The 24168-nt window shown below is 45.8% G+C and overlaps 1 protein-coding gene across 1 annotated transcript in view; it reads right to left on the minus strand.

The window, feature by feature from the left end:
* The window catches only part of EXOC4 (exocyst complex component 4), a 428233-nt gene that overhangs the window by 298091 nt on the left and 105974 nt on the right, over positions 1-24168 (minus strand). Inside the window, exons 8-9 of the mRNA XM_069861081.1 lie at positions 18832-18977; positions 12816-12904 (exon numbers count right to left, since the gene is read on the minus strand). Of these exons, the coding sequence (XP_069717182.1) occupies positions 12816-12904; positions 18832-18977 (235 nt within the window). The remainder of the gene's footprint in view (positions 1-12815; positions 12905-18831; positions 18978-24168) is intronic.

Consider the following 24168-nt stretch of genomic DNA (forward strand, 5'->3'; position numbering starts at 1 on the left):
AAACAATCCCTCTGAGCATTGTGACATCATATAACCACACACTGGGCTCGTGCTTCTTCCTTTCTTCACCCGAGGTCACGCAAATTGGCATCTTACCTCGCTCAGGGAAAAGCACCGAATGTGCTATAAACCAATTATTAGTGGAATTATAGCTTTGCCACATAATACCAACACATCTCTCATTATGAAAGAAATACATAGGTAGAGTCTAGGGAAGAAGCCATTTGAAATCACTTAAATATTCATTAAGCAGACAAAGAAAGTGCCATTTGTTCACACGTTTCTCGGTGCCATTGAGGTACCGTGAATACAGCATTTATGCAAGGGATCTCATCCAATAACTCCTGATGACAATTAAGTCAAAAACAACCACATGATCAGTGCAATTAAAATTCCCAAAGAGCCACACAGATGTACTCTAAGCCCCCAATCACTTAGAATATTTTTGATATTATGTAAAAGAACCCAGCTCCCGAGCATCACGTCTTTGCTATTATACTATTAAGTAATTACAATGAAATATGAAAACACTAATGAGATCTTCAGCGAGCATTTGCTGTACCCGATAGTTAGAGGGAAACAGAATCAGTCTGGGTTTCTGCAACAAACTTTGAACAACCTCCTTCAGGCAGCTGCAGAAGTTTAATATGGAGAAAAAACACAGAGAAAAGACATTATTATGGAGAAAAAAAAAGTGGTTTCAACAACTTCTCCGCCTTTGTGGTGGCTCCACGGCTCAAAATACCAGCAATAGAAGCATGCAAATTTGGGATATCTGTCTACACTAGACTTACGAGGAGGAGCTGAGGGAACTAGGGTTGTTTAGTCTGCAGAAGAGGAGGCTGAGGGGAGACCTCATTGCTCTCTCCAACTCCCTGAAAGGAGGTTGTGGAGAGGAGGGAGCTGGGCTCTTCTCCCAAGTGACATGCGACAGGATGAGAGGCAATGGCCCCAAGCTGCACCAGGAGGGTTGCAGGCTGGACATCAGAAAAAAGATTTTCATGGAAAGGGTCACTGGTCCCTGGCAGAGGCTGCCCAGGGAGGTGGCTGAGTCCCCATCCCTGGAGGTCTTTGAAAGACAGGTGTCACCCAGAGGGTGCTGGAGCACTGGGACAGCATCTCAGGGAAGCAGTCACGGCATCAAGCCTAGCAACATCCTAGAAGGATTTGGACAATACCCTCAGCCACATGGTGTGAATGTTGGGGTTGTCCTGTGCAGGGACAGGAGTTGGACTCCATGATCCTCGTGGGTCCTTTCCAACTCATGAGTCTATGATTCTCTAATTTCAGAAATATCACAATCAGATCTACGGGACAGAAATGTGACACCTTTGATTCCTATGTCAGACAAGACGACTAATAGCTGATATCAAACCAAATGGGTAATACTTCAAATCTTTAATTTGGTAAGAATTATTTTCTTCCTAACAGTTCTTCCTTATTAGGAAGAACTCAAGACATGTACAGATCCTCCAACTGTTATTCAAACTCTAAGGCACGGAAGTCTTTCAAGCATCTGGCATGTTTTATGCTCCGTGGCAGTTTCGTTCTCTTTGAATTGAATGATTTATTACCATATAACCTAAGCCTCTGATGAGATTATGCTGCCAATTTGTGCCTTCTTTACGAAGAGAGGTCTCCTCGAAGCCAAGCTTTGGACTGAACGTAGTGAATCTCAATTAAAGGGTGACCTTTACAAGACAAGAGAAATGTTAATTCATGCTCACCTAAATGGCTTTAAAACTACTTGAAAGCAAGAGCTTTCTAAAGCTGCCTCCTACTCCGTCACCGTAAAGTTTCATTTCAGCATTATCAAGATAAAAAACACCGTAGCGTAAAAAAAATGTATATATCCATCCGTCAAAGCCAAAGGAGGAAATCTGAATGCTAACACAGCCGTCCCCCGTGCATTTTTTGATGCTCCTTGAAAAACAACAGATTCGCATTTTTAAGGGACTTCAAATACAGATGAGAAGCATTCGAATGACAGGGGCAGAGATTAAACACTTCTTTACCCTCAGAACAGGTACAAGACAAGAGCAACAGCTACTGCTACTACTCACCCTTAAGGCACGTGGTGTAATTTGCCGTAGCCTGTGATATCTGGCTGCTTTCTGCAGCCGCCACGGCTTGAAGGCAACACAATTCGCAGAAGAAGTGAGAAGGCAGCTCAGTCTCCAGACAAAACCCTGTTTGACTTGATTGGTTTTAATTAGGACTCATTATTGTATCAAGTAGGAGAAATAAAAGCAATGTTTCAGCAACGTATTTATGGTCTTGCTAATGAAGCTGAGGAAAAGAAAGAAATTGCAGACAAGGAAACAAGAGTTTGACCCTCATTAAAAAAATTATATGAAAAGCAAGAACTTGCTGAAAAATCCATATATCAGCAAGATTTCAACATAAAACATCAGCACCAATGAGCATCTTAGGACTCTTCACTATTTAGAAGGCCAGATTATGAAGCGAATATATACATATATATATTTCCACAATGCCATTACAGCAATTAGCAGCCTTCCTGTAATTAAAGGGGCCTACGGGAAAGCTGAGGAGGGGCTCTGTATCAGGGAGTGCAGGGATAGGATGATGGGGGATGATTTTAAATTGAAAGAGGGGAGACTGAGATGAGACCTTAGGATAAAATCTTTTCCTGTGAGGGTCATGAGGCACTGGCCCAGGTTGCTCAGAGAAGTCGTGGCTGCCCCATCCCTGGAGGAGTTCAAGATCAGGCTGGATGTGGCTTTGACCAACCTGATTCAGTGGGAGGAGAGCTGGAACTGGACGGTCTTTGAGGTCCCCTCCAATCTAAACTTTTCCATGGTTCTAGAAATTATATACATGGTATAAATCTCTTTGAAGAAGTCTGCACCCTCCTGAAGGACACATAGAATCACAGAATCACAGAATCACTGGGTTGGAAAGGACCCACTGGATCATCGAGTCCAACCGTTCCCATCAATCATATTGCAGTTTTGGCTAACCTGGTCACTAAAGGTCCCTAAAGAACAGGATTAACTAGCTAAGCTTCACTAGGTCGAATTCCAACCTAGCTAACTCATATTCCCACTGGATATTTTTACTCCTCCTTTCACAGCCTGGCTCTCCTTTCTAGCTTAGCATTTCACCACTGCCAAACCCCGATTCAAATGGCTTTAAATTATTATAATGAACAATAACAGAAGATATGGGTAGGAATCTAACCCTGGCCTGCCAAAGGCACATTGGATTGTCCTCGTTACATCTTGAATCCTGAGTTCAGTTTTGGGCCCCCCATCACAAGAAAGACATTGAGGGGCTGGAGCGTGTCCAGAGAAGAGCAATGAAGCTGGTGAAGGGGCTGGAGAACAAGTCTTAAGAGGAGCAGCTGAAAGACATGGGATTGTTTAGCCTGTAGTAAAGGAGACCCTATCACTTTCTACAACTACCTGGAACCCAGGTGGGTGTTGGTCTCTTCTCCCAAATAACAAATGACAGAACAAGAGGCAACGGCCTCAAGTTGCACCAGGGGAGGTTCAGCTTGGACATTAGAAAAATGTCTGCAAAAGGGTTCTCAGGCCCTGGCAGAGGCTGCCCAGTGAGGTGGTTGAGTCCCCATCCCTGGAGGTGTTTAAAAGACAGGGAGACGAGGTGGTTTAGTAGTGGACAGATACTGTTGGGCTTCAGGGTCTCAAAGGACTTTTCCAACCTAGTGATTCTACGATTTTGTGAAAAAAAACAGGGGGACAACCTAAAGTCATTCCTTAAATGAGCCAAGAAAATGGTAGTACAGTAAAGAATCATAGAATCCCTAGGTTGGAAAAGACCCACTGGATCATCGAGTCCAACCATAACGTCCTAAGGAATGTCAGAGCTCAAATATAGAAGTGAAAAACAGTATGTTGGCTTCAGATGACTAAAATTTTAGAAGAGACAATGTAAGTATGGACCTTTTTTCCCCTCTCTCAGGTCGTTATAGCCCACTTCCACCAGTACAGCAATGAATACTGCTGAAAGCAGAGTAGATTGTCAGGAACGATTCCTGCTCAACGCCACACTGAGAGACTCCTGATCCTACACAGCGAGACAGAATGGTTTTAAATAAATGGTTTACTACAGAACTTGACACAAAAGGCACAAATTCCAGGAGAGTGTGAAGCTCTCATACGGGGAAAAAGGACGAGCGTATAATTTCAGATCACAGTAAGAAGAGTACCTGTTCAACTGTGTCAGGGCTATTTTATTGTTGGCTGGACTGATGAAATGTTTCCCCCTGTCCTCCACAAAAGCAAAGGCTGATTGCTCTGTCCCACCCCAGGTAACAACTTGCATGCTGACAGAGTCCAGTGCCTGGCTCGGACTGGCCCAGAAAGCTTTTCACGGGATGATACGCGGGGAAAAAATAAGACATTTTCTATATAGTTGGAGACAATAAAAGGAGACAAGTCCTTCTATAATTGAAGAATCAGAGAATCACAGGATAGTTTTAAGTAGAACGGATATTAAAGTCCATCCAGTTCCAACCCCCCCACCATAGGCACGACATCTCCCACTGGATCAGGTTGCTCAAGGTCCCATCCAACCTGGCCTTGAACACCTCCCGGGACGAGGCAGCCACAACTTCACTGCGCAACCTGTGCCAGTGCCTCAGCACCCTCAAAGGAAAATACTTCTTCACTGAATCAAGCTTAGGGGGCTCGGTAGGTCCAAAAGCCTAATCCTCCTGAAAAAAAACCCTCCAGGAATTCAGACAAAACAGGATATTATCATCCATGGGTGTAAACATTTCCTCCCTATTCTGTTTTTAATCTGCATAATATAAGATAATTCCACACTGTCCTAGTAAATTCATCACACAGCCCTCAAATTCTTTTGCAATCCAAACGTCAGAGCTGAAATGAAGCTGTAAATAAGCACCTTGAAAATCAATGATTGCAAACAAGGGACATGGTGACCCAGTGAGTCCCAGAAAAGCTGGGAGTCTCTCTGCCCAGAACTGCAACAACACAAGCCAGACCGGTCAGAGCAGCCTCAGAGCAATATTAATGAGGCTGAAGCATCCATCTGTGAGGGTATTTTATAAATGAGCACTGTTCTTCAGTGTCTTTCTGCATACGTGCATGCTTTAGTGATTGATGGGAATGGTTGGACTCGATGATCCAGTGGGTCTTTTCCAACCTAGTGATTCTGTGTGATTCTGCGCGATACAAGGAGTGGAGGAAAACTTAAGCATGAGGAGGAGAATCATGAAGACAGAAAAGTGGAGCTGGTGAAGGTTTTAGAGGGAAGGAGCGGCTGAAGTCACTCACTTGGTCTGTTCAGCCTGGAGGAGACTGAGGGGAGATCTCACTGCAGTCTACAGCTTCCTCACAAAGGGAAGGAGGAGGAGCAGGTGCTGACCTCTTCTCTCTGTCGACCAATGATAGGAGCTGAGGGAACGGCAGGAAGATGCTCCAGGAGAAGGTCAGGTTGGATATTAGGAAAAGGTTCTTCACCCAGAGGGTGGTGGAGCACTGGAACAGCTCCCCAGGGAAGCAGTCACAATGCTAAGCCTGATAATATTCCAGAAGCATTTTTCCAACACTCTCAGACACAGGGTGTGACTGTTGGGGTTGTCCTGTGCAGGGACAGGAGCTGGATGGGATGATCCTTGTGGGTCCCTTCCAACTGAGGTTACGCTGTGATGCTCTGAAAGCAACGCAAACCTGTTGCTGTACATGAAACGCAAAGCATGCTCCCACTAAAACCTGGGCAAGCAAAGCTCTTTGCACAGCGAGAAGAGCACTGACAAGGCAAAGGGTCTCTCCCACTTCCATTTGTAGGTATCTCCTTCCGCTTGTTGCCTCCCTCTGAATTTGCCGTAGCTTTAATAACAATCGCAGAGGCAAAATCAAGAAACAAATTATTTTCTTACACATAATCCCCCTTTCGCTGTCAAGTGCCTGACCCTGGTTTGATAATCTCATTTCCTGAGAATCAAAATGCTGGAAATTTAAGCTTCCTAGAGTGTTAATTGTGGCCCTGCTCCATTGCTAATCAAAAAATTGGATGTTTTGCATGAAAATGCTGCTCTAATTAATTCTCAGTCATAAAGCGCCCCGGTTTTAATAACCCCTCCTTGATTGGATAGCCTTTGAAGAGCCGGTGTGGCTAATCCGCTAAACCAGAAAAAACACACGCAGAGGAAATAATAAGTGGGCTTACAAGGTCTGAACGAGATGATTGCGTTAATACCGTCAAACCACAAAAAAGCGATTTGCTCCTCTCTCCCCGGCCTGAGCTCAAAACAAACTGTGATCCTGCACATCACGTGGAGACAAAAGGAGCTGCACACCAGGAGGCTGAGAACATCAAATCCTCTCCCACTCCCTGGAATAACCAACTTGCTGATTCTTCAGCTGGTCACAGAAGCATAAAATGGTTTGGGTTGGAAGGGACCTATAAGCCCATCCAGTTCCAACCCCCCTGCCATGGGCAGGGACACCTCCCACCAAACCAGACTGCTCAGAGCCCCATCCAGCCTGGCTTTGAACACCTCCAGGGATGGGGCAGCCACAGCTTCCCTGGGCAACCTGTGTCAGTGCTTCACTGTGAAGAATTTCTAATGTCACAGAAACACAGAAACCCTAGGTTGGAAAGACCCACTGGATCATCGAGTCCAACCATTCCTATCAATCACTAAACCATGTCCCCCAGAATCTCATCCACCCATCTTTTAAACACCTCCAGGGAAGGTGACTCAACCACCTCCCTGGGCAGCCTCGGACAGGGACCAATGACCCTTTCCATGAAATATTCTTTCCTGATATCCAGCCTGAACCTCCCCTGGTGGAGCTTGAGGCCATTCCCTCTTGTCCTGTCCCCTGTCACTTGGGAGAGGAGGCCAGCACCCTCCTCTCTACAACCTCCTCTCAGGGAGTTGGAGAGAGCAATGAGGTCTCCCCTCAGACTCCTCTTCTCCAGGCTAAACACCCCCAGCTCCCTCAGCCGCTCCTCATAAGGCCTGTTCTCCAGCCCCCTCACCAGCTTGGTTGCTCTTCTCTGGACTCGCTCCAGAGCCTCAACATCCTTCTTGTGGTGAGGGACCCAGAAATGAACACAGGATTCGAGGAGCGGTCTCACCAGTGCCGAGTACAGGGGGAGAAGAACCTCCCTGGACCTGCTGGTCACACTGTTTCTGATCCAAGCCAAGATGCCCTTGGCCTTCTTGGCCACCTGGGCACACTGCTGGCTCATGTTCAGTCGCTGTCAACCAACACCCCCAGGTCCCTCTCCTCCAGGCAGCTTTCTAGACAGACTTCTCCTAGTCTGTAGCACTGCACAGGGTTGTTGTGCCCCAAGTGCAGGACCCGGCATTTGGCCTCTTTAACCTCATGCCATTGGTCTCAGCCCAGCGGTCCAGCCTGTTCAGATCCCTTTGCAGAGCCTCCCGACCCTCCAGCAGATCAACACTTCCGCAAACTTGCTAAGGGTGCACTCGATGCCTTCATCCAGGTCATTGATAAAGACACTGAACAGGGCTGGACCCAGCACTGAGCCCTGGGGAACCCCACTTGTCACTGGCCTCCAGCTGGAGTTAACTCCATTTCCCACCACTCTCTGGGCCCGGCCAGCCAACCAGTTTTCCACCCAGGAGAGTGTGCGCCTGTCCAGTCCATCCTAGTCCAGGTCTAATCTCAATCTTCCCCTTTCCAATTTAAAGCCATTCCCCTCATCCTGTCACTCCAGGCCCTTCTAAAAAGTCCCTCCCCAGCTTTCCTGGCGCCCCTTCAGGTACTGGAAGCCGCTCTAAGCTCTCCCTGGAGCCTTGTCCTCTCCAGGCTGAACAAACCCAACTCTCTCAGCCTGCCCTCCTAGCAGAGATGCTCCAGCCCTCTGATCATCTTCATGGCCTCCTCTGGACCCGTTTTGCTATTCCCCATCTTCTTCCAAAGGGTATTTTTAACCAGGCCTGTCCACTTGTCATAACACCTCTTCAAAGTGGACAAGAATTCTATTGCTTCCTCCCTCCTCATCGTCTCTGTCTGACAGCACATTATCATACACATCTCTAAAAGGTGCTGAACTGAGTTTTCATTATCCAAAATGTCAAGATGCGTTTTTGTCACCAGCGAACGCAGCTGGCTCCCTCCGGCAGCCCTTTGGTGAATCCAAATGGAACAAGGCACCTACACATAACTGCATTTTCCCCAGACCTGGCCTTACACTGTGCCCTTGTCATATCAGATCTCATTCGCCTCCGCTGCTATTTCTTGGCATCAAAATCTTAATTAGCAGAGTTTCTCTTTGATTTCCTTAATTGCTTAAAACCTTACGGTAAGAAATTTTCAGGCATGCACCAAGAAGAGATGAACAGCGTACTGGCAAGTAACCTGAATCATGGAATGGGTTGGGTTGGAAAGGACCTTAAAGTCCATCTAGTTCCAACCTCCCACTAGATCAGGAGCTCAAAGCCCCATCCAGCCTGGCCTTGAACACCTCCAGGGATGGGGCAGCCACAACTTCTCTGGGCAACCTGGGCCAGTGCCTCGCCGCCCTCACAGGAAAACATTTCTTCTAAATATCTAATCTAAATCTCCCCTCTTTCTGCTTAGAACTGTTCCCTCTCATCAAACAGGCTGCTCAGGGAGGTGGTTGAGTCACCTTCCCTGGAGGTGTTTAAGGCACGGGTGGACGAGGTGCTGAGGGACATGGTTTAGTGTTTGATAGGAACGGTTGGACTCGATGATCCAGTGGGTCTCTTCCAACCTGGTTATTCTGTGATTCTGTGATTCTGTATCCCAGCACTCCTGATAAAGATTCCCTTCCCTGCTTTTCTGGAGCCCCTTTCTGGACTGGAAGGCTGCTCTAAGGTCTGCCCAGAGCCTTCTCTTCTCTAGGTGTGTAGACTGTCTCCAGCACAAGCAACACCCTCCCACCATCTACTGTCCCCTCATGGAGTCCTTGATCTCCCACAAGGACAAGAAACCATTTTTTTCATTTATTCTCAATAAATTATTGGTAATTGAAAGCAGCAGTGGAACGAAATAAGGTGCATGCGTGTGATTTGTTCTACCAGCCAACGACAAACAACCACCTCTGCAGTGAAATACAGCCTCGTTTCCGATGAAATTAAGAGTCATCTTATCTCCTGTCTACCCCATCCTCACAACAACTGAGCTGGTGAGCCAAGTTCTGCCAAACGTGGCAGAGGCATGGATCTCAGAAGCAGTAAATTCTTAGAGGTTTTGTGAAAAGAGACAGCCGTGCTGACACATGCAGGGTAAATAGTGCCTCCACAGAAGGAAAAGCTGCAGCGAGGATGCATGAGCTCTCCATGCTGTTGGATCAACCAGCCAAGCAGCAACAAGCACGCTGGCTTCCATGGTATGGGATTGCTCACTCGGTATGGACTTTGCTTAATCCTGACATGGTTTGTGCTGCTTTTTGTGTAGTCGGTGGATCTGGGGACATCAGAAGGCCCTGGTGGGTGCCAGGAAGAAGGAAGCGAGGGAGTTGAAGCAGGTTTAGCGGCACAGTGAAAAGTAAAGCTTACGAAGAAAAGGTGTTAAGAGAGAAAAGGAGACAACTCAGATGAAAAGGCTTCAGGCATTCATCTGCTTATAGAATAAACTTACTTCTTTCTAATAATACCCCATTATTTAAGACAATCAAGAACTTCATATTTCATAGAATCAAAGAATCATTAAGGTTGGAAAAGATCTCTAACATCATCCAGTCCAACTGTCAGCCCAACACCACCGTGCCTACCAAACCATGTCCACATGTGCCATGGCCACACGTTTTTCTGAACACCTCCAGGAAAGGAGACTCCACCAGTGGCCTGAGCAGCCTCTTCCACTGCTTCACCCCTCTTTCAGTAACGACATTTTTACTAATATCCTATCTAAGCTTCCCCTACAGCAACTTGAGGCCATTTCCTCTTGAAATATACACAACATTTGAAATTATATTTGATATCAGACAAATGCCAGGAAAGCTCCAACAGGAAAATGTAAATTCTCCAGCCAGGACACGGCCAAGGGGACCTCTTGGGGGGCGGGGAATGTCTTAAAAAAAAGAAATGAGAAGCTTAATTACGATTGTTACTTGTTTTGTATAGAAGAACCACCTCCCACACTGTACTTCAACACCACCCTGAGGCACATCTATGTGAGTCCAGAAGAAGTTTCATAGAATCACAGAATGGTTTGGGTTGGAAGGAACCTTAAAGCCCATCCAGTTCCAATCCCCTTGCCATGGACAAGGACACCTCCGACTGGACCAGGTTGCTCAAGGCCCCATCCAACCTGGCCCTGAACACCTCCAGCGATCGGGCAGCCACAATTTCTCTGTGCAACCTGTTCCTGTGCCTTATCGCCTTCACAGGAAAACATTTCTTCCTAATATCTCCTTGTCATGTCCCTGCACTCCCTGATAAAGTCCCTCCTCAGCTTTCCTGTAGGTCCCTTCAGCTACTGGAAGGTCGCTATAAGGTCTGCCCAGAGACTTCTCTTCTCCATGCTGAACAACCCCACTCTCATAGCCTGTCCTCGTAGGGGAGGTGCTCCAGCCCTCAAATCATCTTTGTAGCTTCCTCTGGACTCACTCCAACACATCCATATCCTTTCTGTGACACTGTATTTCAAAAGCATCCTCAGCACCACATCTCTGTTACTCCAGAAGGAGATGTTTCTGTTATTTACTTGATTTTTCTCTCTGTCTTTTAACGACAATGGCCAAATAACTTGAGTGTCCCACTTCAAGGGAAACACACATGGCCCAAATCTTCCTAGTCTGATTTCAGTGGAACAAGACACAGGAGTGAATCCTTGCATCTCTACATCACTTACAGCAGGTCCCTTCCTCCCAGGGTGGGATAACGGGTGCCTCATGCACCGCCCTATTTCAATCCAAATGAAAGGTTAATGACAAAGCGTCACTCTGATCTTCACGCATTTTAAGGTTATTTAAATTAAATTCTTATTTCAAAAAGTTGGCATGAGCCAAACTTCTGTAAGTCCTTTTTTTTAATACATATGTTTCTTTGAAGACCTTTTCAGTAAAAAGATCTCCTAACAAGGCACCCTCCCCCTGCTGCCACTGAAAAGTCATCCCTGTGGATAAGGCTGTCGGGAAGAGAAAGTATGTGGCTCTCACAGAAGAGAGTGTCACATGCAGCCTTCCAGTCATCTGACTGAACAATTAAATTGTGTTTCTCTTTAAAAGCAGTAAAAAAAAAAAAAAGAAAAGAAATCAAAATGCAGATCTTGCTGTGGTCTGGGATTCGGGAAGATTAACGAGCTCCCTAAAAGGGAAAAGCAGCTTTTAATAGAAAGAGAGGACAGTACATTTTTAACATAAAGTTCAAAGGGAAACTTTGCTTGATGGTTAAACTGCAAAGATTTCTCAGCAAAGACACCTCATCTATTGTCTGTATTGACTCCCTACATTGACGTTTTGTCACCTATTGCATCACGTTGAAGCTCTTCCAATTCACCCAGAAAGAGCAATAGAATCTTGTCCCTAGCCAAACTAACTCCTATATTTTGTCCTTTACTTCTTTGTCAGCTCGTTGGCTTTGTTCTTCCCACTCAGCAGCTGGAAATCTGCACGGCTCACTGTGCATCCTCCTCTCTTGAAAACACTCGACATCTCTTGCTCATGAGAAATGATGCCTCAAGATTTGTCTTAAGATTTGTTATAAGGAATCGCTTTTTGATGAAATCTGGTTGTGTCCAAGCTTTGGGCATTCAGCTCCACACAGAATAAATTTACCTGTTTCTAAAAGTTCCCATTGTTTAAAAAAACCTATAAAAAGCTTGTATTTCATAGAATCACAGAATCAAAGAATCATTAAGCTTGAAAAAGACATCCAAGATCATTAAGTCAAAGCAGGGCGAGGGAGGTGATTCTGCCCCTTTACTCCTCTCTTGTGAGACCTCACGTGGAGGATTGTGTCTACTTCTGAAATCCTCAATGTAAGAGGGAGATGGAACTGTTGGAATGGGTCCAGAGGAGGCTACAATGATGATCAGAGGATTGGAGCCATCCAAAAATTGTCTTGTGAATTGTAAAACATCTTCAATTAAAAGCCAAATTAAAATTATCATGAGTAAGATTTGAAGAAGACATTCAACCCTTGTCCATCAATGCACTATTTGAAGAATATATTTTATTTTCTTGTTATGATTAGCCCCAGGAGAAAGTGGGATCAATGATACAAAAGAAGTTACTTTGGGTAAATATTACGATGACAGCCTTAAGATGTTCCCTTAATTTTGCTCCCCAAACCAACACTTTTGTGAATTAGACCATGCAGAACACCATGAAATGATGCCACGTTCAGAGGAGAGAACACTTTTGTGTACATACAGCACTCGCCACAAGCAAGAGTAGACCAACTCTTCAAATTCTCCACTTTTAAACATTCTGCAACTCTTCACCATCAAGTGTTGCACAAGACAAAGGATTGGTCACTTCAGCCCAGACAATACACACTTGGAACTTCAAATATAAGAAAGTTGAGCTTAGTGCCCACAGCAATCCAGGGCAAGCATCACATTCCACGTACGGAGGAAATAAATTGTAGAGAAAGAAGCATACACGAGCTCCAAAAGCTCACAGCAAGATCAGTTGCATTTCACCCATTGTTTTATAAGTATTCAGAGGGAAAAAAAGAGAAACTCTTCTGCTTCACAACACAAGAATAAATAAAGAAAGTCTAAACACAGTTGAGATTTAGACAGCCTGTGTGGCAAAGCAGAGGTATTAATAAACCTGATGAAGCATGGATGGGCTATTCCAGCTCCTGCAAAATGGAATTATCCAAACGAGAGTATTATCTATTTCCTCACCTTGAAGTTCTCCACTTCGGCTGTACAGCTCCCTTCTCTGCTCACGCAAGTAGGCGCTCATGCTGATAGCGTGGGAGGAGGACTCAAACCTGGTATGAGAAAAGGAATAAACCCAGTCAGTTCATGATCCCCAGAAACATCCTTTTAGTTAGAACCACCTAAGCAAAAACGACTTCCCTTGTGTGTTGGAGTAAAATTATCAAGGTAGATAGAAGTGCATTTTTCCATCGCTGACGCACCACGTTCTGCCACCTCTCATCATCCCAGCTCTGCCAACAATTGCTCGTGACACAGACCTGCCCGCAACCCTGGAGCACCTCTGATAGGAGGACAGGCTGAGGGAGCTCAGCTTGTTCAGCCTGGAGAACAGAAGGCTCCCAGGAGACCTGATAGAGGCCCTCCAGTACCTGATGGGGCTAGAGGAAAGATAGAAGGGACTTCTTACGAGAGTCAGTATTGGTATGACAAAGGGGAATGGCTTTAAATTGGAAGGGGTAAGACGCAGGCAAGACATTAGGAAGAAACTCTTCACTGTGAGAGTGGTGAGGCACTGGCAGAGGTTGCCCAGGGAAGTTGTGGCTGCCCCATCCCTTCTGCAAAGTGACAGAGAGCCCTCAATCCCCTCATCCAGCTCATTGATATGATATGAAACAAGACAGGCCACAAGCCTGAGCCCTGGGACACCACTTGTGGGCAGCCACAGGGAAACACGAGCATCACACCAGAGGACGGGGGTGGGCATTTGTGAGGTTTCTTGTGTTAATATTATTGCTATTAATAAGGCTCTTCTGCCCTAATTAGGACTGTGAGTGTTAGCACTATTGCAACAGAAATAATAACAATCTCTCAAAGTACAACAAACACTTAAGTCTTTAATTAAATGAAGAACAAATTCTTGGCTCTGGATTTACGATGTGCTCCTTTTTGCCCCTAGTGAGATGTTAAGCGTGACATTATCGCCGTGGCCCACAGGTCTTCTCCAGGCATCAAAACCAGAAGCTTCAGGTCATGGACAACTCAGTCTCCTCGAGACAGCAGCTCTAATGATCCCTTAGAGCCCTGCACTGATTTTTGCTGCAGGATCTCATCATTTTTCCTTCTTTTCCACAGTCAACCAGCTTCTCTCCCCATTTCCTCTCCTCTGCTGCTTCCTCAGCTCTGCTGCCCTTCTCTGCCCGCGCTGTGTCCTTCCTGTGGAGAGGGGCCCAAAACTGAATCCAGGATTCGAAGTGCAGCCTCAGCAGTGCTGAACACAAGGGGACAATCCCTTCCCTGGTCCTACTGGCCACACCATTTTGAACACAAACCAGAAAAGAAAGCTAGGGTTACAAAGGCATGAACTATCTGGCCCCTCTATTCCTCTCTTGTGAGACCTCACCTAGAGTATTGTGTCCAGTTCTGGAATCCTCAACATAAGAAGGAGATGGAGCTATTGGAACGAGTCCAGAGGAGCCTACAAGGATGATCAGAGGGCTGGAGCACCTCTCATAGGAGGACAGGCTGAGAGAGTTGGGCTTGTTCAGCCCAGAGAAGAGAAGGCTCCGAGGAGATCTTATAGCGACCTTCCAGTACCTGAAAGGGGCTACAGCAAAGCTGTTCATAAAGGCTTGTGGTGATAGGACGAGGGGCAATGGGTATAAACTTGAGAGAGGCAGATTTAGACTAGACATTAGGAAGAATTTCTTCACCATGAGAGTGGTGAGACACTGGAACAGGTTGCCCAGGGAAGTTGTGACTGCCCCATCCCTGGAGATGTTCAAGGCCAGGTTGGATGGGATCTTGGGCAGCCTGATCCAGTGGGAGGTGTCCCTGCCCATGACAGAGGGATTGGAACCAGATGAACTTTAAGGTCCCTTCCAACTCTAGCTATTCTATGTTTCTATGATTCTATCTCAGCTCCTCAAGCACCCCTCATCTGAAGTTTTCTTTCCTAAGCCAACATTAAACAAATAAATGCATAATAAGTTTTTGGGGTTTTTTACTGTTTTACATTATATGCATTTTAAAGACAGGGAAACAATGATTCAAAGCTTCTATCAAATGCCAATATCATAGAACGTTTTGGGTTGGAAGACACCTTAAAGATCATCTGGTTCCACCCCCTCCTGTCATGGGCTGGGGCACCTCCCACCAGACCAGGCTGCTCAAAGCCCCATCCAACCTGGCTTTGAACACCTCCAGGGAGGGGACACCCACAACTTCTCTGGGTAACCTGAGCCACAGCCTCATCACCCTCAATGTGAAGAATTTCCAGACATCAGGACACAACTGAGGAGTCCTCATTCTTTCCAGTCTTTCTAGGACTCACAGCTAGGAGAAGTACTTAGTGTTTATAAAATTAGCTTACAAGGAAGTTATCACAGGACAAACACCTGTATCCATCTGTGACTAAAACACAAGGTGGAGCCCTGTCCTAGGAGACTCCTGATGTGAGGAATTAAATGCAGATGTCCTGATGACAGAAGGCTCCTCTGATTTGGACAGAGGTAATGGAAAGGCAAGAAAAAAAACCTTGCAGACTGGCACAAAAAGCACTGAAGATGGGAGAGGAGACAAGAATAACACTCCATCAAACGTGTACATCCCTCGGTGGACTGAGAAATTCCATTTCAATGGAGATTTCCATAGATAAAGTGACAGCTGACAGAAGACTGATAACCAAATAAGAGACACCAATAACTGGCGCTGTCACTGCGGTGCCAGCAATGACTCAGTGACAGGACCAGGCGTGGTAAGAGACATGTTCTCCCATGTGGTTACGCACCTTCACTTTAAACAATTAGAGGCATCTTCACTCTCTGCTGAAAGACAAATATGCAGCCTGTCAGGGCTTAGCCCTGGCCTGGCCACTTTTGGCAGCTAAAATCGAGCAGTTGGGACTCCCAAATCCCTCCTCCCCAACCCCTCCCAGGGAAAGGGGAAAGGGAAATGAGAGAAAAAAGATTTGCGGGTTGGAAACTAAACTGAAATAGCTTTAATAAATTAGTAATAATAATAAATAAATAATAAAATATATACAAGTATATATAAATATATGACATTGCGCCCCTATCCCTCGATGACTAAACCACCACAGATTCTGCAGAGCAGACACAAGGGAAAGGAAGGGTCCGAAGCTCAGAGGGAGCTGGGCTTGGGAACTGGATTCAGGAATGCACAGATCCAGGATCAAGGGAAAACACACAGACGAGATCCTGAATGGACATCAGCCGTTAAAGAAGAGAGCGAGAACACTGTGATCTCTCAGTTTTATACTGAGTATGACGTATGTGGGATGGGATTCTCTGTTGGTCAGTTTGGGGTCCCTGTGATGTCCATCCCTCCCTGCAGGTGTAACCTTCTTTGTCTTTGATTTACTGCTCCACCAGCTCGAGGGTGGCGTTGGTCACTATAGCAATCAGTGTAAGCCACGGCTTGTCTGCATCCCAGAGCCCCATGTCATAAATGCGAGAGAATCCCTCTCTCAAAGACATGCAGTTAGCTTTCAGAAAATGAGGTTACTTAGACAAAACTGCACTGAAGTTAGAAAACTGATTCTAGTTTAGGTCACACCAGAATGTAGCCTCAAAATGCTGTAGGTGAACACAGTACCCTTCTTAGCTACACGTAAACAATCCAAGGACACCTGAGAACAGACAAAACATGAGAAGGTGAGCAGCCCTATTTTTCTTCAATATACATCTGCAAGTCAGAGTCACAGAATCACAGAATCACAGAATAACCAGGTTGGAAGAGACCCACCGGATCATCGGGTCCAACCGTTCAATTCAAGGAATTCAATTCTTAACTCCCAAAGCCGTGGAAGTGTCAAAAAAAGAGGTGGGAGGAATAACCATGGCTTGGCAAGGGCAGGAGTCACGACTATGACTTCAAGTTCCACCAGGTGAGGTTTAGATTGGATATTAGAAAAAATGTCTTTACCAAAAGAGAGCTGAAGCACTGGAAAACGCTGCCCAGGGAAGTGGTGGAGTCTCCTGCCCTTGGAGGGGTTCAAAAACTGTGTAGCTGTGGCATTTCAGGACATGGTTTAGCAGACATGGTGGTGTTTGGCTGACGGTTTGACTTGATGATTGTATAGGTCCTTTTCAACCTTAATGAGTCTATGATTCTATGATTCTCTGAAATCATAAAATCATAGACTCATAGAATCACTATGTTGGAAAAGACCTCTTAGATCATCGAGTCCAACCATTCCTATCAGCCACTAAACCACGTCCTTGAGTACCTTGTCTACCTGTTTTTTAAATACCTCCAAGGATGGTGACTCAACCATCTCCCTGGGCAGCCTCTGCCAGGGCTCGATGACCCTTTTGGTGAAAATTTTTTTCCTGATGTCCAGTCTGAACCTCCCCTGGTACAGCCTGAGGCCATGGCCCCTTGTCCTATCACGTGTCACTTGGAAGAAGTGACCAGCACTCTCCTCTCCACAACCTCCTTTCAAGTAGTTATAAATCCTCTAGATAACAGTTAACCTTCTAATAACAAATATTATACACAGTTCATCCTGCGCAAGGGAGAAAGGGCAGCAGAGAACATTTCAACTTCTAATCGGGGCCTTAGGTACCGAGAGAATACAGCCACTGGTTACATGTGCCCATGGGACAAAGCACAGGGAGTTCTCGATGACCAAGAAATTATAAAATCATGCAATGGGTTCAGTTGGAAGGGACTTCAAAGCTCATCCAGTTCCAAGTCCCCTGCAATGGGCAGGGACATCTCCCACTGGATCAGGCTGCTCAAAGCCCCATCCAACCTGGCCTTGAACACCTCCAGGGATGGGGCAGCCACAGCTTCCCTGGGCAACCTGTTGCAGTGCCTCACCACTCTCACCACGAAGAATTTCTTCCTAATGTCTAGTCTGAATCCTCCCTCTTCCAATTTAAAGCCATTCCCCCTGCTCCTATCTCTCCAGGCCCTTGTACAAAGCCCCTCCCCAGCTTTCCTGGAGCCCCTTCAGGTACTGGATGGCTGCTATAAGGTCTCCTATGTGCCCTCTCTTCTCCAGGCTGAACAAGCCCAACTCTCTCAGCCTGTCTACATAGCAGAGGTGCTCCAGCCCTCTGACCATCTTTGTAGCCTCCTCTGGACCCACATCAACAGTTCCATTGAAGATTCCAGAACTGGAAACAGGACTCCAGGTGAGGTCTCACAAGAGAGGAATAGAGGAGCAGAATCCCCTCCCTCACCCTGCTGGTCACGCTTCTTTTGATGCAGCTCAGTACATGGTTGATTTAAACCACCATTTGACCAGTATTGAGTCAGAGAGCAGCCACACCTGCAGTTATGCTGGCAAAGCTGAGGACGCTGCGATGTTAGAGCACAGACAACTGCTGCCAAAATAGGATATTTTGGTATTCCCTAAAGTCCTCAAGATGACAAAGAGAATGACCAGTATATGTAGTCACAGGAACAGGTGATAATTCAGCACAGCTCGCTTGAATCTAGCTATAAAATCAAGATCTTCCTCCCCTGACAGCACAGCTCACCAACAGCCCCTTCTCATTTCCTATTCTTGTACATCAAATTTTTTCCTTCAAAAGCTTTCCTTGGCCACCTCCCTCTCATCCTCTCCCTTCCACTCTCCTCCCAGCCACTTAATTCTTTCCACTCTTAACTGTGAATTAAAGGTGTTAGTGATAGGATTAACCACTCAGTCTATCTCGCAATTATACAGTTATCTTAATTCTCTTTGTCCAGTCCCCTTTATCGCTCTCTTTAACAGGTCCTGCATTTCCCGTGGACAAAGAGAGGTGAAATGTATCACTGCATGCTTAGCAGCAGATTGTATAACAGGATCCCAGTCCCAAGATGAGCCCTGGAAAGAGCTACATTCTAAAAACCAGCATTAAATCCGTAACAGAGATCTTACCGAGGCTTCAGCTTCAGGCATTAAATCTCCATCTGAAAACTTACGCTCCTCTCACCCTGTGAAATTGCGATTAGCAGCCAGCGTTGTGCAATACTCGAGGCACCAAAGACAGCTTAGGAACAGCTTTAACATCATCCCAGCACTTACTTGAACAAAGGGTTTTTAGGTCTCTGCGGTTTCTTCTTTGCGAAGAACGCTGCAAATTCTCTCCCCGAGCTGGCGTAGCTCAGCTGGGCGGACGGCTCCGAGGCAGTGCGGGTGTTCTTCATATCCAGATATTCCGTCAGCAGCATCTGTGAACAGAAGGAAGGAGAACTCAGCATTCAAAATCGGACAGCATTAAGACGTAACTTGATCGTCCAGGATCTTTTGGTACTCTGGAAAATGAATAAAAAACTCCCAAAGTCCTGTTAACAGAAACTCAGCTTTATTTTCAGAAAACTCAATGACTTATATGTCATTGCCACTAATTTGGGAAAAGCTTGTTTTACATTACTTGACCAACTTAGTCTGCTACAATGCTCCGCAGAGGGATCTGGCCAGGCTGGATCCATGGATAGAGGGCAGGAAGGGTCTGCGGAGGGACCTGGCAAGGCTGGATCCATGGATAGAGGGCAGGAAGGCTCTGCAGAGGGACCTGGCCAAGCTGGATTCATGGATGGAGGGCAGGAAGGGTCTGCAGAGGGACCTGGCCAAGCTGGATCCATGGATGGAGGGCAGGAAAGGTCTGCAGAGGGATCTGGCCAAGCTGGATCCATGGATGGAGGGCAGGAAGGCTCTGCGGAGGGACCTGGCCAAGCTGGATCCATGGATGGAGGGCAGGAAGGCTCTGCGGAGGGACGTGGCCAAGCTGGATCCATGGATGGAGGGCAGGAAGGCTCTGCGGAGGGACCTGGCCAAGCTGGATCCATGGATGGAGGGCAGGAAGGCTCTGCGGAGGGACCTGCCCAAGCTGGATCCATGAATGGAGGGCAGGAGGGCTCTGCAAGGGCATCTGATGGTTGGACTGGATGATCTTAGAGGTCTTTTCCAACTTTAATGATTCCATGATTTTATGACTCTATGAAAACCCCGATGGCACCAAAGGTAACTTGCAAGGCCCCACTCCTCCCGAGGCTGATTCCATCAGCAGCACCAGGGAGATGATGGGTGGGTTGCTGCTGGCCTTTACAGACTGATTATATCCCACATCTCGAACCAGATCAAGTTGCTCAGAGCCCCATCTGACCTGACCTTGAATGTTTCCAGGGATGGGGCTTCCACTTTCGCCCTGGGCAACCTGGGCCAGGGTTTCACCACCTTCAGCATAAATATCCAGTCAACATCTCCTCTCCCTTAGTTTAAAACCATCCTGTCACAACAGGACTTGCTAAAAAGTACTTCCCCAGCTTTCTTGCAGCCCCTTCAGGTACTGGAAGGTCACTATAAGTTGTCCTCAGAGCCTTCTCTTCTCCAGGGTGAACCCGTACTCTACCTAGCAATGAGTTGCACTTTAATAATTAGCCAGTCAAAGCCCAACAAAGAGAGCTGCCCACAATGAAAGGAGCACATCTGTACTGTGCTGAGTTTAAATAAATTACACAGAAATAAATATCCTGGCAAATGGTCTCTAATTCAAAATAATTTGGGATAGCTCGTGGAAAAAAAAAAAAATAGTACAAACACAAAGAAACTTCAACACCTAAAATATTCTCAATTAAAACTTCCCCCGAGCGCAGGCTTCTAGTATTTATATTGTTAAGGGTGAAAATAATCACTGTGCTGATTTTTGATAGTAATTTACCAAATCTGTTTGTATTCGCGTGTTTGTAATTCATCTTCTCTGCTTAACAACCCTAAAATCGTCACAAAGATGTAATTAAACCCTCAAACTTAATCAAGTTTTAAAAAACAAAAAAAAAAGAAAAACACATAGCAACTTGTTTTCTCAATATGGATGAAACCTATTTATAATGGATTCCGCAACTCTGGAGTCACTTCATATCCAGGATTAGGAAATGTAAAGTGTGTAAGCACAGCACTTGGCTCCATATCATAGAGTCACAGAATCACTAGGTTGGAAGAGACCCACCGGATCATTGAGTCCAACCATTCCCATCAGTCACTAAACCATGTCCCTCAGCACCTCATCCACCTGTCCCCTAAACACCTCCAGGGAAGGTGACTCAACCACCTCCCTGGGCAGCCTCGGACAGGGACCAATGACCCTTTCTGTGAAAAATTTTTCCTAATGTCCAGCCTAAATCTCCCCTGGTGGAGCTTGAGGCCATTCCCTCTTGTCCTGTCCCCTGTCACTTGGGAGAAGAGGCCAGCTCCCTCCTCTCCACAACGTCCTTTCAGGTAGTTGTAGAGAGCAATAAGGTCTCCCCTCAGCCTCCTCTTCTCCAGGCTAAACAACCCCAGCTCTCTCAGCTGCTCCTCGTAAGACTTGTTCTCCAGCCCCTTCACCAGCTTTAAATATGAATATATCATGCCCAACAATGGACCATTATTTATTATCTCTGATATATCCACTGGATCAGGTTGCTCAAAGCCTCATCCAACCTGGTCTTGAACACCTCCAGGGATGGGACAGCCATCACTTCTTACAATAAGCCAAGAGAGGTTTGAGCTAGGAAGATAACGAGTTATCCTTGTTAAACAGAGCAATGAAAGATGAGTTTATGATTAGATATTCACAGCAGGTCTGAAAATATCACCGATTATGAAAAATAAGACACAATTGTTACTTTAGGTAATTAATAATTATGGCTGGGGCTGGAGCACCTCCCATAGGAGGACAGGCTGTGAGAGCTGGGGCTGTTCAGCCTGGAGAAGAGAAGGATCTGAGGAGATTTTACAGTGACCTTCCAGTACCTGAAAGGGGCTACAAGAAAGCTGGAGAGGGACTGTTTACAAAGGCTTGGAGTGACAGGACGAGGGGCAATGGATATAAACTGGAGAGGGGCAGATTTAGATTAGACATAAGGAAGAATTTCTTCACTATGAGGGTGGTGAGATCCTGGCCCAGGTTGCCCAGGGAAGCTGCAGCTGCCCCATCCCTGGAGGTGTTCAAGGCCAGGTTGGATGGGGCTTTCAGCAGCCTGATCTAACGGGAGGTGTCCCTGCCCATGGCAGGGGGCTTGGAACTAGTTGATCTTTAAGGCCTCTTTAAGGCCCCTTGGAATCCAAACTATTCCATGATTCTGTGATTCTATGATTAGATAGGCAGGGCACGACAGCTAAGACGCAAGGCTCTGAAAAAGTAAAAAAAAAAGTGAAAATAGATGGGTTTTAAACCATCATAATAGTTTAAGTTATAAAATTCAGGCACAGCTGAAACCATGTCAGACAGCTCCAAGCTCTTCCTGCTCCAGTGCCCTGTACTCAACAGCCACACCAATTCTTCCGAGCGCAGTAATTAAGTGCAAGCACGGCTGAGCGGTTACGATATACAGCCAAGTGGCAGAGAAGTGAAGACAAGAGAGATTTCCACAGCTCAAAGTACATTTGACTTGAAACCGCAGCACAAACATTAACACCCTTGTAATTTTTAAGCAATATAACGTGGGCCAGTATGAAAATCCTGCCAGCCACTTGTGTGGAAGAACAGCCTGAAGTTTTCATTCCTCGTTGCGTTGCGCAAGGCGTGGCCTTCACCCAATGTCATCCATTTATTCCCTATGTCTACGCAGCCCAAGTTATGCTCTCATAGTCCTAGCAGAGGATTTTAATAAGAATCATATTTCAGTGTTAGAAGTTGTGACCTGGCTGGGTACTTACGAAAAGCCACAGCCAAGCAGAAGTTAAAATCCACTTAAAAGAAAAGAAAAACCAGACATTTTCCTGCCTATCTGAGTGAACCGGAGCTTTCCTTAACCAACGAAGTAAGAGATTTCATGATTTGGTCTCGTAACAGTGGATAAGTAGTTGCTAAGCCATCAATCAAAGCCCTTGTTAGACATTAATCACGTGGATGTACAGCAAGATTTATGAGTGACTGGAAAGTTTGCAACATCCCATTCATCTATAACAAGGACTTCTGACTTCCCGTTCGATGGTTGAATCGTGCCATCCGTGCAGTATATTTACGTCAATGTCAAACAAATAAAGCCATACATAAAGCAAGAGAACAAAGCACTCTCGCTCCAACTGCCCTTTGGAAATGAAAATGAATATAAACTGTTTTATTAAAAAAAAAAGCGATATTTATGGATTTGGAAGCTTAATTAAATTCTCAAATTTCAAAAGGTCACATCGGTCTGTGTAGCCTGTCTATCACATTGACCTGATAACAGCTTCCACCACATTGTCTTTCTGAGCCACAACAGGGTAAGAACAAACTCACTGCTGCGTCCACCTGCTGCGACTCTCCCAACCCACAGTTTGGCTCTTTGGCTGAGCCCCACGAGAAGTTGTGTAAGCTGTGATGTCTTATCACGCTCAAGATCGACCTACGAACAAAGCATGAGCAATAAAACACACCTGGCCACAGGGCAACAGCTCAGTTCATTAATTATCTCTCCCCCTTGTGAGGTTTTGGATAGGAAGATTGAGCTCTGAATGAGTTCTATTCCATCAATTAAAAGCTGCAAAAGATACTCTGTATCTTCACATCCTTGGAATTAAGACGGATGCTGACAAATGAACAGTTTACTCCATCAGAAAATCATGACAGTCTCAAACTCTGCACCATCAACACTGATTTTCATTATGCCTTCATGTATTCAGGGGGTCCAGAAAATCAAATGAAACCACTGCACAATGAATTTTGCAAGGGTGAACGGGATGGCCAGGTAATTACTGGCCTCTCCACCTCATATTGATCAGGGACAAAATCACAGAACTGATGACAGAAGACTCTATTAAAAAAGAATTAAGGGAGAGTAATGGAATTCATGTCCAGCGACACAGATTTACAGGACATAGATCTTGGCTAAGCAGTATTCGCACAGTGATGACAAATTTAGCTTTAAATAAACAGAGAGAGATAAAGTTTTATTCCCACCAATGATCTGACAAAAGCCAGAGCACTAAAAGTCATCATCGCATCTGCTAAAAGAAAAATGGGTAGATGCATGACAAGATCCTTAACGTACAACTAGAAAGGAGGAAACCACCAATACTGGATTTTGCAAGGTCCCAAAAGTCTTAAATCCTCTTTTCCTTTCATACTCTACATTCCAAGGGAAAGACGAGACTATTCTGGAATGCTTCTCTTTTGTTAGATGGGAATTTTCTCATTTCCAGTCCAAGTCTGCTCTGTCTTCACTTTTAAAACAATAGTAATTAGAAGCTCAATTGTTGGAACGGGTCAAGAGGAGTCTATGAAGATGATTGGAGGGCTGGAGAACCTCTGCTAGGAGGACAGGCTGAGAGAGTTGGGGTCGTTGAGCCTGGAGAAGAGAAGGCTCCAGGGAGACCTTGTAGTGACCTTCCAGTACCTGAAATGCAGAGCCTACAGGAAAGCTGGGGAGGGACTTTTTACAACAGTCTGGAGTGATA

The sequence above is a fragment of the Phaenicophaeus curvirostris genome, chromosome 1 (genome assembly GCF_032191515.1).
Source record: "Phaenicophaeus curvirostris isolate KB17595 chromosome 1, BPBGC_Pcur_1.0, whole genome shotgun sequence".
NCBI classification, from domain to species: Eukaryota; Metazoa; Chordata; class Aves; order Cuculiformes; family Cuculidae; genus Phaenicophaeus; species Phaenicophaeus curvirostris.